This window comes from Salmo salar, chromosome 16 (genome assembly GCF_965601325.2).
Source record: "Salmo salar chromosome 16, fSalSal1, whole genome shotgun sequence".
Lineage (NCBI taxonomy): Eukaryota > Metazoa > Chordata > Actinopteri > Salmoniformes > Salmonidae > Salmo > Salmo salar.
In genome coordinates, this window is record NC_138306.1 from 96,425,001 (window position 1) to 96,444,702 (window position 19,702).

At 46.3% G+C, this 19,702-nt stretch overlaps 1 protein-coding gene across 2 annotated transcripts in view; it reads left to right on the plus strand.

Annotated features, from left to right (window-relative positions):
* Positions 1-19,702, plus strand: part of LOC145861169 (vitamin K-dependent protein S-like) — a 35,769-nt gene that overhangs the window by 8,024 nt on the left and 8,043 nt on the right. For both annotated transcript variants that reach the window (XM_082963217.1, XM_082963218.1), the window contains 7 exons: positions 1,598-1,720; positions 4,077-4,208; positions 8,431-8,559; positions 11,685-11,925; positions 12,044-12,230; positions 17,595-17,759; positions 18,246-18,414. In XM_082963217.1, the coding sequence (XP_082819343.1) occupies positions 1,598-1,720; positions 4,077-4,208; positions 8,431-8,559; positions 11,685-11,925; positions 12,044-12,230; positions 17,595-17,759; positions 18,246-18,414 (1,146 nt within the window). The remainder of the gene's footprint in view (positions 1-1,597; positions 1,721-4,076; positions 4,209-8,430; positions 8,560-11,684; positions 11,926-12,043; positions 12,231-17,594; positions 17,760-18,245; positions 18,415-19,702) is intronic.

Consider the following 19,702-nt stretch of genomic DNA (forward strand, 5'->3'; position numbering starts at 1 on the left):
TAGAGATGGTCAGGACCTGTGTCAAAGGTTGGTAAAGGTTAGAGATGGTGGTTTGGGGTTCAGAGGTTAGGGCTACGGGTTGGTTTAGGGGTAGGGTGCTGGCCCACCGGGCCGTATGTTTGACTCCCCTGGTTTAGGGGTAGGGTGCTGGCCCACCGGGCCGTATGTTTGACTCCCCTGGTTTAGGGGTAGGGTGCTGGCCCACCGGGCCATATGTTTGACCCCCTGGTTTAGGGGTAGGGTGCTGGCCCACTGGGCCGTATGTATGACCCCCTGGTTTAGGGGTAGGGTGCTGGCCACCAGGTATAGTCATGTCCTGTCTGAATACCTGTATGTGTTCTGTATGGTCATGTCCTGTCTGGATACCTGTATGTGTTCTGTATAGTCCTGTCTGGATACCTGTATGTGTTCTGTATAGTCCTGTCTGGATACCTGTATGTGTTCTGTATAGTCCTGTCTGGATACCTGTATGTGTTCTGTATAGTCCTGTCTGGATACCTGTATGTGTTCTGTATAGTCATGTCCTGTCTGGATACCTGTATGTGTTCTGTATAGTCCTGTCCTGTCTGGATACCTGTTTGTGTTCTGTATATTCATGTCCTGTCTGGATACCTGTATGTGTTCTGTATAGTCCTGTCTGGATACCTGTATGTGTTCTGTATAGTCTTGTCTGGATACCTGTATGTGTTCTGTATAGTCCTGTCTGGATACCTGTATATGTTCTATATAGTCATGTCCTGTCTGGATACCTGTATGTGTTCTGTATAGTCCTGTCTAGATAACTGTATGTGTTCTGTATAGTCCTGTCTGGATACCTGTATGTGTTCTGTATAGTCATGTCCTGTCTGGATACCTGTATGTGTTCTGTATAGTCCTGTCTGGATACCTGTATGTGTTCTGTATAGTCATGTCCTGTCTGGATACCTGTATGTGTTCTGTATATTCATGTCCTGTCTGGATACCTGTATGTGTTCTGTATAGTCCTGTCTGGATACCTGTATGTGTTCTGTATAGTCCTGTCTGGATACCTGTATGTGTTCTGTATAGTCCTGTCTGGATACCTGTATATGTTCTGTATAGTCCTGTCTGGATACCTGTATGTGTTCTATATAGTCATGTCCTGTCTGGATACCTGTATGTGTTCTGTATAGTCCTGTCTAGATAACTGTATGTGTTCTGTATAGTCCTGTCTGGATACCTGTATGTGTTCTGTATAGTCATGTCCTGTCTGGATACCTGTATGTGTTCTGTATAGTCCTGTCTGGATACCTGTATGTGTTCTGTATAGTCCTGTCTGGATACCTGTATGTGTTCTGTATAGTCCTGTCCTGTCTGGATACCTGTATGTGTTCTGTATAGTCCTGTCCTGTCTGGATACCTGTATGTGTTCTGTATAATCCTGTCTGAATACCTGTATGATACCAGTGTGTGTGTGTGTGTGTGTGTGTGTGTGTTAATGTGTGTGTGTGTGTGTTAATGTGTGTGTGTGTGTGTGTGTGTGTGCGTGTGTGTGTGCGTGCGTGCGTGTCTGTGTGTGTGTGTGTGTGTGTGTGTGTGTGTGGTGTGTGTGTGTGTGTGTGTGTGTGTTGTTCTGCAGAGATCAGTGACCAGTGCCTTCCGTTTCCGTGTTACAAGGAGGGTTCTGAACGCTGCATCGATGGCCAGGCCTCCTACACCTGTCAGTGTCGACCAGGCTGGAAGGGCCCGCGCTGTGAGGATGGTAGGTACCAGACAGACAGGGTTAGACAGGTGTCCTTCACCTGTCAGTGTCGACCAGGCTGGAAGGGCCCGCGCTGTGAGGATGGTAGGTACCAGACAGACAGGGTTAGACAGGTGTCCTTCACCTGTCAGTGTCGACCAGGCTGGAAGGGCCCGCGCTGTGAGGATGGTAGGTACCAGACAGACAGGGTTAGACAGGTGTCCTTCACCTGTCAGTGTCGACCAGGCTGGAAGGGCCCGCGCTGTGAGGATGGTAGGTACCAGACAGACAGGGTTAGACAGGTGTCCTTCACCTGTCAGTGTCGACCAGGCTGGAAGGGCCCGCGCTGTGAGGATGGTAGGTACCAGACAGACAGGGTTAGACAGGTGTCCTTCACCTGTCAGTGTCGACCAGGCTGGAAGGGCCCGCGCTGTGAGGATGGTAGGTACCAGACAGACAGGGTTAGACAGGTGTCCTTCACCTGTCAGTGTCGACCAGGCTGGAAGGGCCCGCGCTGTGAGGATGGTAGGTACCAGACAGACAGGGTTAGACAGGTGTCCTTCACCTGTCAGTGTCGACCAGGCTGGAAGGGCCCGCGCTGTGAGGATGGTAGGTACCAGACAGACAGGGTTTCCCCATACTAAAGATCTTTCCTATTGGGTCCTGGCTTAATACTGGGTCCTGGCTTAATACTGGGTCCTGGCTTAATACTGGGTCCTACTTAATACTGGGTCCTGGCTTAATACTGGGTCCTACTTAATACTGGGTCCTGGCTTAATACTGGGTCCTGGCTTAATACTGGGTCCTACTTAATACTGGGTCCTGGCTTAATACTGGGTCCTGGCTTAATACTAGGTCCTGGCTTAATACTGGGTCCTACTTAATACTGGGTCCTACTTAATACTGGGTCCTGGCTTAATACTGGGTTCTACTTAATACTGGGTACTACTTAGTACTGGGTCCTGGCTTAATACTGGGTCCTACTTAATACTGGGTCCTGGCTTAATACTGGATCCTGGCTTAATACTGGGTCCTGGCTTAATACTGGGTCCTGGCTTAATACTGGGTCTTGGCTTAATACTGTGTCCTACTTAATACTGGGTCCTGGCTTAATACTGGGTCCTGGCTTAATACTGGGTCCTACTTAAAACTGGGTCCTGGCTTAATACTGGGTCCTGGCTTAATACTGGGTCCTGGCTTAATACTGGGTCCTACTTAATACTGGGTCCTGGCTTAATACTGGGTCCTGGCTTAATACTGGGTACTACTTAATACTGGGTCCAGGGTTAATACTGGGTCCTACTTAATACTGGGTCCTGGCTTAATACTGGGTCCTGGCTTAATACTGGGTCCTACTTAATACGGGGTCCTGGCTTAATACTGGGTTCTACTTAATACTGGGTCCTGGCTTAATACTGGGTCCTACTTAAAACTGGGTCCTACTTAATACTGGTAATACTGGGTCCTGGCTTAATACTGGGTCCTGGCTTAATACTGGGTCCTACTTAATACTGGGTCCTGGCTTAATACTGGGTCCTGGCTTAATACTGGGTCCTACTTAATACTGGGTCCTGGCTTAATATTGGGTCCTACTTAATACTGGGTCCTGGCTTAATACTGGGTCCTGGCTTAATACTGGGTCCTGGCTTAATACTGGGTCCTGGCTTAATACTGGGTCCTACTTAATACTGGGTCCTGGCTTAATATTGGGTCCTACTTAATACTGGGTCCTGGCTTAATACTGGGTCCTGGCTTAATACTGGGTCCTACTTAATACTGGGTCCTGGCTTAATACTGGGTCCTGGCTTAATACTGAGTCCTGGCTTAATACTGGGTCCTACTTAATACTGGGTCCTGGCTTAATACTGGGTCCTGGCTTAATACTGGGTCCTGGCTTAATACTGGGTCCTGGCTTAATACTGGGTCCTACTTAATACTGGGTCCTGGCTTAATACTGGGTCCTGGCTTAATACTGGGTCCTACTTAATACTGGGTCCTGGCTTAATACTGGGTCCTACTTAATACTGGGTCCTGGCTTAATACTGGGTCCTGGCTTAATACTGGGTCCTACTTAATACGGGGTCCTGGCTTAATACTGGGTTCTACTTAATACTGGGTCCTGGCTTAATACTGGGTCCTACTTAATACTGGTAATACTGGGTCCTGGCTTAATACTGGGTCCTGGCTTAATACTGGGTCCTACTTAATACTTGGTCGCTGGTTTGAATCCGTCTCGAACAGCTTGGCCAGAAATGTTGATGTTGCTGATTTACTAGGTCACAGTTCCTCCCAGGAACAGGAACAGGAAGTTTATAGTCAATAAATCCATGTTTTGTTATTATTGAATAATGCTGTTATTGATTGTTTTATTGATCAGACATCGACGAGTGTTCGGACCCAGATCACCAAGCCGGGTGCAACCAGAAGTGTTACAACTCCCCCGGGTCCTTCCGCTGTATGTGTGATGATGGATACCGGTTCAGAACCAACGACAAGATCCACTGTACAGGTAACAGTGTTCAGTACCGGTTCAGAACCAACGACAAGATCCACTGTACAGGTAACAGTGTTCAGTACCGGTTCAGAACCAACGACAAGATCCACTGTACAGGTAACAGGTAGTGTTATATAGATCCACTGTACAGGTAACAATTACTGTTATATAGATCCACTGTACAGGTAACAGGTAGTGTTATATAGATCCACTGTACAGGTAACAATTACTGTTATATAGATCCACTGTACAGGTAACAGGTAGTGTTATATAGATCCACTGTACAGGTAACAATTACTGTTATATAGATCCACTGTACAGGTTACAGGTAGTGTTATATAGATCCACTGTACAGGTAACAGGTGCTGTTATATAGATCCACTGTACAGGTAACATGTTCTGTTATATAGATCCACTGTACAGGTAACAGGTACTGTTATATAGATCCACTGTACAGGTAACAGGTAGTGTTATATAGATCCACTGTACAGGTAACAGGTAGTGTTATATAGATCCACTGTACAGGTAACAATTACTGTTATATAGATCCACTGTACAGGTAACAGGTAGTGTTATATAGATCCACTGTACAGGTAACAGGTAGTGTTATATAGATCCACTGTACAGGTAACAGGTAGTGTTATATAGATCCACTGTACAGGTAACAGGTTCTGTTATATAGATCCACTGTACAGGTAACAGGTAGTGTTATATAGATCCACTGTACAGGTAACAGGTAGTGTTATATAGATCCACTGTACAGGTAACAATTACTGTTATATAGATCCACTGTACAGGTAACAGGTAGTGTTATATAGATCCACTGTACAGGTAACAATTACTGTTATATAGATCCACTGTACAGGTAACAGGTAGTGTTATATAGATCCACTGTACAGGTAACAATTACTGTTATATAGATCCACTGTACAGGTAACAGGTAGTGTTATATAGATCCACTGTACAGGTAACAATTACTGTTATATAGATCCACTGTACAGGTAACAGGTAGTGTTATATAGATCCACTGTACAGGTAACAGGTTCTGTTATATAGATCCACTGTACAGGTAACAGGTTCTGTTATATAGATCCACTGTACAGGTAACAATTACTGTTATATAGATCCACTGTACAGGTTACAGGTAGTGTTATATAGATCCACTGTACAGGTAACAATTACTGTTATATAGATCCACTGTACAGGTAACAGGTAGTGTATATAGATCCACTGTACAGGTAACAGGTTCTGTTATATAGATCCACTGTACAGGTAACAGGTTCTGTTATATAGATCCACTGTACAGGTAACAATTACTGTTATATAGATCCACTGTACAGGTTACAGGTAGTGTTATATAGATCCACTGTACAGGTAACAGGTTCTGTTATATAGATCCACTGTACAGGTAACAGGTAGTGTTATATAGATCCACTGTACAGGTTACAGGTAGTGTTATATAGATCCACTGTACAGGTAACAGGTAGTGTTATATAGATCCACTGTACAGGTAACAGGTAGTGTTATATAGATCCACTGTACAGGTAACAGGTTCTGTTATATAGATCCACTGTACAGGTAACAGGTTCTGTTATATAGATCCACTGTACAGGTAACAATTACTGTTATATAGATCCACTGTACAGGTAACAATTACTGTTATATAGATCCACTGTACAGGTAACAGGTTCTGTTATATAGATCCACTGTACAGGTAACAGGTAGTGTTATATAGATCCACTGTACAGGTAACAGGTTCTGTTATATAGATCCACTGTACAGGTAACAATTACTGTTATATAGATCCACTGTACAGGTTACAGGTAGTGTTATATAGATCCACTGTACAGGTAACAGGTAGTGTTATATAGATCCACTGTACAGGTAACAGGTAGTGTTATATAGATCCACTGTACAGGTAACAGGTTCTGTTATATAGATCCACTGTACAGGTAACAATTACTGTTATATAGATCCACTGTACAGGTTACAGGTAGTGTTATATAGATCCACTGTACAGGTAACAGGTTCTGTTATATAGATCCACTGTACAGGTAACAGGTAGTGTTATATAGATCCACTGTACAGGTTACAGGTAGTGTTATATAGATCCACTGTACAGGTAACAGGTAGTGTTATATAGATCCACTGTACAGGTAACAGGTTCTGTTTAGACTATAGCTTAGACTGTAGTTTAGAATCTAGTTTAGAATCTAGAGTTGAGTTGCAGGCCCAAACTCTAGTTCAGACTCCAGATTTGCAGGCCCGACCGTAATTTAGACTAACAGAGGGAGATGGCTGACCAGTACAGTGTTACAGTGGGGGGAAAAGTATTTGATCCCCTGCTGATTTTGTACGTTTGCCCACTGGTAAAGAAATGATCAGTCTATAATTTTAATGGGAGGTTTATTTGAACAGTGAGAGACAGAATAACAACAAAAAAATCCAGAAAAACACATGTTATAAATGTTATAAATTGATTTGCATTTTAATGAGGGAAATAAGTATTTGACCCCCCTCTCAATCAGAAAGATTTCTGGCTCCCAGGTGTCTTTTATACAGGTAACGAGCTGAGATTAGGAGCACACTCTTAAAGGGAGTGCTCCTAATCTCAGCTTGTTACCTGTATAAAAGACACCTGTCCACAGAAGCAATCAATCAATCAGATTCCAAACTCTCCACAATGGCCAAGACCAAAGAGCTCTCCAAGGATGTCAGGGACAAGATTGTAGACCTACACAAGGCTGGAATGGGCTACAAGACCATCGCCAAGCAGCTTGGTGAGAAGGGGACAACAGTTGGTGCAATTATTCACAAATGGAAGAAACACAAAAGAACTGTCAATCTCCCTCGGCCTGGGGCTCCATGCAAGATCTCACCTCGTGGAGTTGCAATGATCATGAGAACGGTGAGGAATCAGCCCAGAACTACACGGGAGGATCTTGTCAATGATCTCAAGGCAGCTGGGAACATAGTCACCAAGAAAACAATTGGTAATACACTACGCCGTGAAGGACTGAAATCCTGCAGCGCCCGCAAGGTCCCCCTGCTCAAGAAAGCACATATACATGCCCATCTGAAGTTTGCCAATGAACATCTGAATAATTCAGAGGACAACTGGGTGAAAGTGTTGTGGTCAGATGAGACCAAAATGGAGCTCTTTGGCATCAACTCAACTCACTGTGTTTGGAGGAGGAGGAATGCTGCCTATGACCCCAAGAACACCATCCCCACCGTCAAACATGGAGGTGGAAACATTATGCTTTGGGGGTGTTTTTCTGCTAAGGGGACAGGACAACTTCACCGCATCAAAGGGACGATGGACGGGGCCATGTACCGTCAAATCTTGGGTGAGAACATCCTTCCCTCAGCCAGGGCATTGAAAATGGGTCATTGATGGGTATCCCAGCATGACAATGACCCAAAACACACGGCCAAGGCAACAAAGGAGTGGCTCAAGAAGAAGCACAATAAGGTCCTGGAGTGGCCTAGCCAGTCTCCAGACCTTAATCCCATAGAAAATCTGTGGAGGGAGCTGAAGGTTCGAGTTGCCAAACGTCAGCCTCGAAACCTTAATGACTTGGAGAAGATCTGCAAAGAGGAGTGGGACAAAATCCCTCCTGAGATGTGTGCAAACCTGGTGGCCAACTACAAGAAACGTCTGACCTCTGTGATTGCCAACAAGGGTTTTGCCACCAAGTACTAAGTCATGTTTGGCAGAGGGGGTCAAATACTTATTTCCCTCATTAAAATGCAAATCATTTTATAACATTTTTGACATGCGTTTTTCTGGATTTTGTTTTTGTTGTTATTCTGTCTCTCACTGTTCCAATAAACCTCCCATTAAAATTATAGACTGATCATTTCTTTACCAGTGGGCAAACGTACAAAATCAGCAGGGGATCAAATACTTTTTTCCCCTCACTGTACATAAGACTGTTTAAACCTCAGGGTCATTGACCATCGCTGTTACCAGAAACAGGCTTCAGTCTCAATGACTGTTTCTGCTTGTGCACCCACCCACTTGTGTTAATGTTTGTGTGATTGTCTCATGACTAACCCAAACCTCCATATTAACAACTCACACTGAACATGTCAATATGTCCTGTATCCCAGATAGTATCTGCTGTACCCCAGTATCTCTGAGGAACCAGCTAAATGTATTCCCCTCTCCAGATGGTATCTGCTGTACCCCAGTATCTCTGTGGAACCAGCTAAATGTATTTCCCCTCTCCAGATATCAATGAGTGTTTGCTGTACCCCAGTATCTGTGAAGAACCAGCTAAATGTGTCAACAACCCTGGCATGTATGAGTGCGAGTGTCCCCCGGGCTTCAATTACAACTTCACCTTACGCTCCTGCTTGGGTGAGATGCCACTCCACTGCACCCACACGAGAAAGACACTATCACACACAGGAACATTTTATTTTATTTAACCTTTTTTGTCACGGCTGTCGAAAGGAGGAGCGGACCAAAGTGCAGTGTGTGTGTGTTGTTCCACGTTTTATTTATACTGTGAAACTAGAATAACAAACAAACTAACAAAAACCGTGACGTAGAGGTGAAACATACAACTAACTCAAAAACAATCACCCACAAAACCCAGGTGGGGGAAAAAAAAACCTACTTAAATATGATCTCCAATTAGAGACAACGAGGACAAGCTGCCTCTAATTGGAGATCATCCCAAACAAAACCCCCCCAACATAGAAATACAACATTTTTTTTACCTAAACATAGAAATAGAAAACATAGAAACAAAAACCCTGTCACGCCCTGACCTACTCTACCATAGAAAATAACATCTTTCTATGGTCAAGACGTGATACCTATTTAACTAGGCAAGTCAGTTAAGAACAAATTCTTATTTTCAATGACGGCCTAGGAACAGTGGGGTTTAACTGCCTTGTTCAGGGGCAGAACGACAGATTTTTACCTTGTCAGCTCGGGGATTCGATCTAGCAACCTTTCGGTTAACTAGCCCAACGCTCTTAACCACTAGGCTACCTGCTGGTTACTGGCCCAACGCTCTAACCACTAGGCTAACCTGCTGGTTACTGGTCCAACGCTCCAACCACTAGGCTACCTGCTGGTTACTGGCCCAACGCTCTAACCACTAGGCTACCTGCTAGTTACTGGCCCAACACTCTAACCACTAGGCTACCTGCTGGTTACTGGCCCAACGCTCTAACCACTAGGCTACCTACTGGTTACTGGCCCAACCCTCTAACCACTAGGCTAACCTGCTGGTTACTGGCCCAACACTCTAACCACTAGGCTAACCTGCTGGTTACTGGCCCAACGCTCCAACCACTAGGCTACCTGCTGGTTACTGGCCCAACGCTCTAACCACTAGGCTACCTACTGGTTACTGGCCCAACCCTCTAACCACTAGGCTAACCTGCTGGTTACTGGCCCAACACTCTAACCACTAGGCTAACCTGCTGGTTACTGGCCCAACGCTCCAACCACTAGGCTACCTGCTGGTTACTGGCCCAACGCTCTAACCACTAGGCTACCTGCTGGTTACTGGCCCAACGCTCTAACCACTAGGCTAACCTGCTGGTTACTGGCCCAACGCTCTAACCACTAGGCTAACCTGCTGGTTACTGGCCCAACGCTCTAACCACTAGGCTAACCTGCTGGTTACTGGTCCAACGCTCCAACCACTAGGCTAACCTGCTGGTTACTGGCCCAACGCTCTAACCACTAGGCTACCTGCTGGTTACTGGCCCAACGCTCTAACCACTAGGCTACCTGCTGGTAACTGGCCCAACGCTCTAACCACTAGGCTACCTGCTGGTTACTGGCCCAACGCTCTAACCACTAGGCTACCTGCTGGTTACTGTCCCAACGCTCTAACCACTAGGCTACCTGCTGGTTACTGGCCCAACGCTCTAACCACTAGGCTAACCTGCCTCTAACCACTAGGCTACCTGCTGGTTACTGGCCCAACGCTCTAACCACTAGGCTACCTGCTGGTTACTGGCCCAACGCTCTAACCACTAGGCTACCTGCTGGTTACTGGCCCAACGCTCTAACCACTAGGCTACCTGCTGGTTACTGGCCCAACGCTCTAACCACTAGGCTACCTGCTGGTTACTGGCCCAACGCTCTAACCACTAGGCTACCTGCTGGTTACTGGCCCAACGCTCTAACCACTATGCTACCTGCTGGTTACTGGCCCAACGTTCTAACCACTAGGCTACCTACTGGTTACTGGCCCAACCCTCTAACCACTAGGCTAACCTGCTGGTTACTGGCCCAACACTCTAACCACTAGGCTAACCTGCTGGTTACTGGTCCAACGCTCCAACCACTAGGCTAACCTGCTGGTTACTGGCCCAACGCTCTAACCACTAGGCTACCTGCTGGTTACTGGCCCAACGCTCTAACCACTAGGCTACCTGCTGGTAACTGGCCCAACGCTCTAACCACTAGGCTACCTGCTGGTTACTGGCCCAACGCTCTAACCACTAGGCTACCTGCTGGTTACTGGCCCAACGCTCTAACCACTAGGCTACCTGCTGGTTACTGGCCCAACGCTCTAACCACTAGGCTAACCTGCCTCTAACCACTAGGCTACCTGCTGGTTACTGGCCCAACGCTCTAACCACTAGGCTACCTGCTGGTTACTGGCCCAACGCTCTAACCACTAGGCTACCTGCTGGTTACTGGCCCAACGCTCTAACCACTAGGCTACCTGCTGGTTACTGGCCCAACGCTCTAACCACTAGGCTACCTGCTGGTTACTGGCCCAACGCTCTAACCACTAGGCTACCTGCTGGTTACTGGCCCAACGCTCTAACCACTATCCTACCTGCTGGTTACTGGCCCAACGTTCTAACCACTAGGCTACCTACTGGTTACTGGCCCAACCCTCTAACCACTAGGCTAACCTGCTGGTTACTGGCCCAACACTCTAACCACTAGGCTAACCTGCTGGTTACTGGCCCAACGCTCCAACCACTAGGCTACCTGCTGGTTACTGGCCCAACGCTCTAACCACTAGGCTAACCTGCCTCTAACCACTAGGCTACCTGCTGGTTACTGGCCCAACGCTCTAACCACTAGGCTACCTGCTGGTTACTGGCCCAACGCTCTAACCACTAGGCTACCTGCTGGTTACTGGCCCAACGCTCTAACCACTAGGCTACCTGCTGGTTACTGGCCCAACGCTCTAACCACTAGGCTACCTGCTGGTTACTGGCCCAACGCTCTAACCACTAGGCTACCTGCTGGTTACTGGCCCAACGCTCCAACCACTAGGCTACCTGCTGGTTACTGGCCCAACGCTCTAACCACTAGGCTAACCTGCCGCCCCTAAATATACAATCTGTCAAATAAAAAAAAAATGTCAGAGACAATTATATTCAAGGACCTAATGGATCGTTTGTAAATCAACTGATCTTAACCCTGACCTCTGTACCTCCTGTAATGACCTCTAACCTCGACCCCTCTCCGTCTGACGCTCGTGGTCGTCCCCGCAGATGTCGACGAGTGCGAGGTGGGCGTGTGCGAGGGCGTGTGCGTGAACACGATGGGTAGCTACTCCTGCCGCTGCGAAGGTCGTCAAGGTCTGCGGTTAGCGGAGGATCGACGTTCCTGTGAGGAGGTCCCAGTGTGCGTCCAGCTGTACGACTACAAACACGCCGAGATGCTGCACCTGGGAGAACAATTCACCGGAGGACCTGTCATATACCTCCTCTTCAGACTACCGGAGAACACGAAGTAAGAGGGTTTAAAACGCACACATATAGGTAGAGACAGACATGCACACACATAACTGCTGTGGAAGTCCTGTTCACTACGCAGCTGTACCCTCTTTAAAAATCATCTGGTCTTCAAGGTTCGCTGCGGAGTTTGACTTCCGTACGTTTGATCCGGAAGGGGTGGTTCTGTACGCAGAGTCTTCCCAGGACTCGTGGTTCATGCTGGGGCTGAGAGGAGGACGGATCGAAGTCCAGTTCAAGAACCAGCACTCACTCAAGGTCACCAGCGGGGGCAAGGTCATCAACGACGGACAGTGGCATGTGGTAAGAGTGGCTTGTGGATTACATCTACTGTCTCTAGCTGCTTATATTAGTCGCCTGTCCAACCTGACTGCCTGTCTTTTACCGTCTGTCCAACCTGACTGCCTGTCTTTTACCGTCTGTCCAACCTGACTGCCTGTCTTTTACCGTCTGTCCAACCTGACTGCCTGTCTTTTACCGTCTGTCCAACCTGACTGCCTGTCTTTTACCGTCTGTCCAACCTGACTGCCTGTCTTTTACCGTCTGTCCAACCTGACTGCCTGTCTTTTACCGTCTGTCCAACCTGACTGCCTGTCTTTTACCGTCTGTCCAACCTGACTGCCTGTCTTTTACTGTCACTAACTAGCTGGTTATATTAGTCGTCTGTCCAACCTGACTGCCTGTCTTTTACCGTCTGTCCAACCTGACTGCCTGTCTTTTACCGTCTGTCCAACCTGACTGCCTGTCTTTTACCGTCTGTCCAACCTGACTGCCTGTCTTTTACCGTCTGTCCAACCTGACTGCCTGTCTTTTACCGTCTGTCCAACCTGACTGCCTGTCTTTTACCGTCTGTCCAACCGGACTGCCTGTCTTTTACCGTCTGTCCAACCTGACTGCCTGTCTTTTACCGTCTGTCCAACCTGACTGCCTGTCTTTTACCGTCTGTCCAACCTGACTGCCTGTCTTTTACTGTCACTAACTAGCTGGTTATATTAGTCATCTGTCCAACCTGACTGCCTGTCTTTTACCGTCTGTCCAACCTGACTGCCTGTCTTTTACCGTCTGTCCAACCTGACTGCCTGTCTTTTACCGTCTGTCCAACCTGACTGCCTGTCTTTTACCGTCTGTCCAACCTGACTGCCTGTCTTTTACTGTCACTAACTAGCTGGTTATATTAGTCGTCTGTCCAACCTGACTGCCTGTCTTTTACCGTCTGTCCAACCTGACTGCCTGTCTTTTACCGTCTGTCCAACCTGACTGCCTGTCTTTTACCGTCTGTCCAACCTGACTGCCTGTCTTTTACTGTCACTAACTAGCTGGTTATATTAGTCGTCTGTCCAACCTGACTGCCTGTCTTTTACCATCTGTCCAACCTGACTGCCTGTCTTTTACCGTCTGTCCAACCTGACTGCCTGTCTTTTACCGTCTGTCCAACCTGACTGCCTGTCTTTTACCGTCTGTCCAACCTGACTGCCTGTCTTTTACCGTCTGTCCAACCTGACTGCCTGTCTTTTACCGTCTGTCCAACCTGACTGCCTGTCTTTTACCGCCTGTCCAACCTGACTGCCTGTCTTTTACCGCCTGTCCAACCTGACTGCCTGTCTTTTACCGTCTGTCCAACCTGACTGCCTGTCTTTTACCGTCTGTCCAACCTGACTGCCTGTCTTTTACCGCCTGTCCAACCTGACTGCCTGTCTTTTACCGCCTGTCCAACCTGACTGCCTGTCTTTTACCGCCTGTCCAACCTGACTGCCTGTCTTTTACCGCCTGTCCAACCTGACTGCCTGTCTTTTACCGTCTGTCCAACCTGACTGCCTGTCTTTTACCGTCTGTCCAACCTGACTGCCTGTCTTTTACCGTCTGTCCAACCTGACTGCCTGTCTTTTACCGTCTGTCCAACCTGACTGCCTGTCTTTTACCGTCTGTCCAACCTGACTGCCTGTCTTTTACCGTCTGTCCAACCTGACTGCCTGTCTTTTACCGTCTGTCCAACCTGACTGCCTGTCTTTTACCGTCTGTCCAACCTGACTGCCTGTCTTTTACCGTCTGTCCAACCTGACTGCCTGTCTTTTACTGTCACTAACTAGCTGGTTATATTAGTCGTCTGTCCAACCTGACTGCCTGTCTTTTACCGTCTGTCCAACCTGACTGCCTGTCTTTTACCGTCTGTCCAACCTGACTGCCTGTCTTTTACCGTCTGTCCAACCTGACTGCCTGTCTTTTACCGTCTGTCCAACCTGACTGCCTGTCTTTTACCGTCTGTCCAACCTGACTGCCTGTCTTTTACCGTCTGTCCAACCTGACTGCCTGTCTTTTACCGTCTGTCCAACCTGACTGCCTGTCTTTTACCGTCTGTCCAACCTGACTGCCTGTCTTTTACCGCCTGTCCAACCTGACTGCCTGTCTTTTACCGCCTGTCCAACCTGACTGCCTGTCTTTTACCGTCTGTCCAACCTGACTGCCTGTCTTTTACCGTCTGTCCAACCTGACTGCCTGTCTTTTACCGCCTGTCCAACCTGACTGCCTGTCTTTTACCGCCTGTCCAACCTGACTGCCTGTCTTTTACCGCCTGTCCAACCTGACTGCCTGTCTTTTACCGCCTGTCCAACCTGACTGCCTGTCTTTTACCGTCTGTCCAACCTGACTGCCTGTCTTTTACCGTCTGTCCAACCTGACTGCCTGTCTTTTACCGTCTGTCCAACCTGACTGCCTGTCTTTTACCGTCTGTCCAACCTGACTGCCTGTCTTTTACCGTCTGTCCAACCTGACTGCCTGTCTTTTACCGTCTGTCCAACCTGACTGCCTGTCTTTTACCGTCTGTCCAACCTGACTGCCTGTCTTTTACCGTCTGTCCAACCTGACTGCCTGTCTTTTACTGTCACTAACTAGCTGGTTATATTAGTCGTCTGTCCAACCTGACTGCCTGTCTTTTACCGTCTGTCCAACCTGACTGCCTGTCTTTTACCGTCTGTCCAACCTGACTGCCTGTCTTTTACCGTCTGTCCAACCTGACTGCCTGTCTTTTACCGTCTGTCCAACCTGACTGCCTGTCTTTTACCGTCTGTCCAACCTGACTGCCTGTCTTTTACCGTCTGTCCAACCTGACTGCCTGTCTTTTTTGTTGTCGCTCAGATGGGTTTGATCTCAATCCAGTGTTAAGATGTGGTGATGTTACAGTTTAAGTCAGAAGTTTACATCCACTTAGGTTGGAGTCATTAAAACTCGTTTTTCAACCACTCAACAAATTTCTTGTTAACAAACTATAGTTTTGGCAAGTCGGTTAGGACGTCTACTTTGTGCATGACACAAGTCATTTTTCCAACAATTGTTTACAGACAGATTATTTCATTTATAATTCACTGTATCACAATTCCAGTGGGTCAGACGTTTCCATACACTAAGTAGACTTGTGCCTTTTAAACAGCTTGGAAAATTCCAGAAAATGATGTCATGGCTTTAGAAGCTTCTTGATAGGCTAATTGACATCTTTTGAGTCAATTGGAGGTGTACCTGTGGATGTATTTCAATGCCTACATTCAAACTCAGTGCCTCTTTGCTAATAAAATGTGGAACGACACGCTGCACTTTGTTCGGCTTCTCTTTACGACCAGCCGTGACAGAATCTCCCACCACCAAAAGACCAAAGTGCAGCGTGTGTGTGTCGTTCTCGTTCCACATTTTTATTTACACTGTGAAACTATGCAATACATAAATAAACTGAATAAGCAAAAACAACAAAACCGTGACGCAGAGATGAAACAAACACTGACTCAAAGATAATCTAAGACAGGGAATTTTTTACTAGGATTAAATGTCAGGGATTCTGAGAAACTGATTTTAAATGTATTTGGCTAAGGTGTATGTAAACGTCCGACTTCAACTGTATGTACAGCACCGGTCAAAAGTTTGGACACACCGACTCATTCAAGGGTTTTTCTTTATTTTTACTATTTTCTACATTGTAGAATAATAGTGAAGACATCAAAACTATGAAATAACACGTATGGAATTATGTAGTAACCAAAAAAAGTGTTGAACAAATCTAAATATATTTTATATTTGAGATTCTTCAAAGTAGCCACCCTTTGCCTTGATGACAGCTTTGCACACGCTTGGCATTCTCTCAACCAGCTTCACCTGGAATGCTTTTCCAACAGTCTTGAAGGAGTTCCCACATATGCTGAGCACTTGTTCGCTGCTTTTCCTTTCACTCTTCAGTTCAACTCATCTCAAACCATCTCAATTGGGTTGAGGTCGTGGTGATTGTGGAGGCCAGGTCATCTGATGCAGCACTCCATCACTCTCCTTCTTGGTGAAATAGCCCTTACACAGCCTGGAGGTGTGTTGGGTCATTGTCCTGTTGGAAAAACAAGCACAAACCAGATGGAATGGCGTATCGCTGCAGAATGCTGTCAGAGCATTCCAGGTGATGCTGGTTGAGAGAATGCCAAGCGTGTGCAAAGCTGTCATCTACGCAAATGGTGGCTACTTGGATGAATCTCAAACATAAAATGTATTTTGATTTGTTTACTCTACAACGTAGGAAATAGTAAAAACAAAGAAAAAAACCCTGGACTGAGTAGGTGTGTCCAAACTTTAACTAGTACATTGATAGAAGCCACAATCTATCACAATATACCACAATATATCACAATATATCACAATATACCACAATCTATCACAATATACCACAATATATCACAATATATCACAATATACCACAATATATCACAATATTAAAGATGATCTACCCCATAGAAAAATAAAAGTTTATTATTATGATGTAATGTTGTTGTTGTTGTTGTGTAATGTTGTTGTTGTTGTTGTTGTGTAATGTTGTTGTTGTTGTTGTGTAATGTTGTTGTTGTTGTTGTGTAATGTTGTTGTTGTTGTGTAATGTTGTTGTTGTTGTTGTGTAATGTTGTTGTTGTTGTTGTTGTTGTGTAATGTTGTTGTTGTTGTTGTTGTTGTTGTGTAATGTTGTTGTTGTTGTGTAATGTTGTTGTTGTTGTGTAATGTTGATGTTGTTGTGTAATGTTGTTGTTGTTGTGTAATGTTGTTGTTGTTGTTGTGTAATGTTGTTGTTGTTGTGTAATGTTGTTGTTGTGTAATGTTGTTGTTGTTGTTGTTGTTGTGTAATGTTGTTGTTGTTGTGTAATGTTGTTGTTGTTGTTGTGTAATGTTGTTGTTGTTGTGTAATGTTGTTGTTGTTGTTGTGTAATGTTCTTGTTGTTGTTGTGTAATGTTGTTGTTGTGTAATGTTGTTGTTGTTGTTGTTGTGTAATGTTGTTGTTGTTGTGTAATGTTGTTGTTGTTGTTGTGTAATGTTGTTGTGTAATGTTGTTGTTGTTGTTGTTGTTATTGTGTAATGTTGTTGTTGTTGTTGTTGTTGTGTAATGTTGTTGTTGTTGTTGTTGTTGTTGTGTAATGTTGTTGTTGTTGTTGTTGTGTAATGTTGTTGTTGTTGTTGTGTAATGTTGTTGTTGTTGTGTAATGTTGTTGTTGTTGTTGTGTAATGTTGTTGTTGTTGTTGTTGTGTAATGTTGTTGTTGTTGTTGTTGTTGTTGTGTAATGTTGTTGTTGTTGTGTAATGTTGTTGTTGTTGTGTAATGTTGTTGTTGTGTAATGTTGTTGTTGTTGTGTAATGATGTTGTTGTGTTGTTGTAGATCTCAGTAGATGAACTGGAGTCCAGCATCAGCGTTAAGATCAGTAAGGAAGCGGTGATGAGCATCAACAGCCCCGGGAGCCTCTTTACGTCCGTTAACGGGAAACTGGAGACCAAGGTGTACATCGCAGGGCTGCCCAACCGCACAGACAGCGTCATCAAACCGGTGAACAGCCCGCTGCCACAACACCACAACCATAGAACAAACCATATCACAACCATAGAACGACCATAGAACAAACCATAGAACAACCATATCACAACCATAGAACGACCATAGAACAAACCATAGAACAAACCATAGAACAACCATAGAACAAACCATAGAACAACCATATCACAACCATAGAACGACCATAGAACAAACCATAGAACAAACCATAGAACGACCATAGAACAACCATAGAACAAACCATAGAACAACCATATCACAACCATAGAACGACCATAGAACAAACCATATCACAACCATATCACAACCATAGAACAACCATAGAACAAACCATAGAACAACCATATCACAACCATAGAACGACCATAGAACAACCATAGAACAAACCATAGAACAACCGTAAAAATAATGATTCCATAACCGTAAAACGACCATCGTACAACCACCTGATAACGTTTGACGTAACGACCCCCGTTCTAGATCAACCCTCGTCTGGACGGCTGCATCCGCGGGTGGAACCTGATGAACCAGGGGTCGTCCGGGGTCAAGGAGGTCATTCAGGGGAAGAAGAGCAAACACTGTTTCCTGCACGTAGAGAGAGGAACCTACTTCACCGGGGAGGGACTGGCCCACTTCAACATAGACTACCGTGAGTAGACTGGCCCACTTCAACGTGGACTACCGTGAGTAGACTGGCCCACTTCAACGTGGACTACCGTGAGTAGACTGGCCCACTTCAACGTAGACTACCGTGAGTAGACTGGCCCACTTCAACGTAGACTACCGTGAGTAGACTGGCCCACTTCAACGTGGACTACCGTGAGTAGTGAACACTAGACTGGCCCACTTCAACATAGACTACCGTGAGTAGACTGGCCCACTTCAACGTAGACTACCGTGAGTAGACTGGCCCACTTCAACGTGGACTACCGTGAGTAGACTGGCCCACTTCAACGTAGACTACCGTGAGTAGTGAACACTAGACTGGCCCACTTCAACGTAGACTACCGTGAGTAGACTGGCCCACTTCAACGTGGACTACCGTGAGTAGACTGGCCCACTTCAACGTGGACTACCGTGAGTAGTGAACACTAGACTGGCCCACTTCAACGTGGACTACCGTGAGTAGACTGGCCCACTTCAATGTAGACTACCGTGAGTAGACTGGCCCACTTCAATGTAGACTCCCGTGAGTAGACTGGCCCACTTCAATGTAGACTACCGTGAGTAGACAGGCCCACTTCAACGTAGACGACCGTGAGTAGACTGGCCCACTTCAACGTGGACTACCGTGAGTAGACTGGCCCACTTCAATGTAGACTACCGTGAGTAGACTGGCCCACTTCAACGTGGACTACCGTGAGTAGACTGGCCCACTTCAATGTAGACTACCGTGAGTAGACTGGCCCACTTCAACGTGGACTACCGTGAGTAGACTCGCTCACTTCAATGTAGACTACCGTGAGTAGACTGGCCCACTTCAACGTAGACTACCGTGAGTAGACTGGCCCACTTCAACGTAGACTACCGTGAGTAGACTGGCCCACTTCAACGTAGACTACCGTGAGTAGACTGGCCCACTTCAATGTAGACTACCGTGAGTAGACTGGCCCACTTCAACGTGGACTACCGTGAGTAGACTCGCTCACTTCAATGTAGACTACCGTGAGTAGACTGGCCCACTTCAACGTAGACTACCGTGAGTAGACTGGCCCACTTCAACGTAGACTACCGTGAGTAGACTGGCCCACTTCAACGTAGACTACCGTGAGTAGACTGGCCCACTTCAACGTGGACTACCGTGAGTAGACTGGCCCACTTCAACGTAGACTACCGTGAGTAGACTGGCCCACTTCAACGTGGACTACCGTGAGTAGACTGGCCCACTTCAACGTGGACTACCGTGAGTAGACTGGCCCACTTCAACGTGGACTACC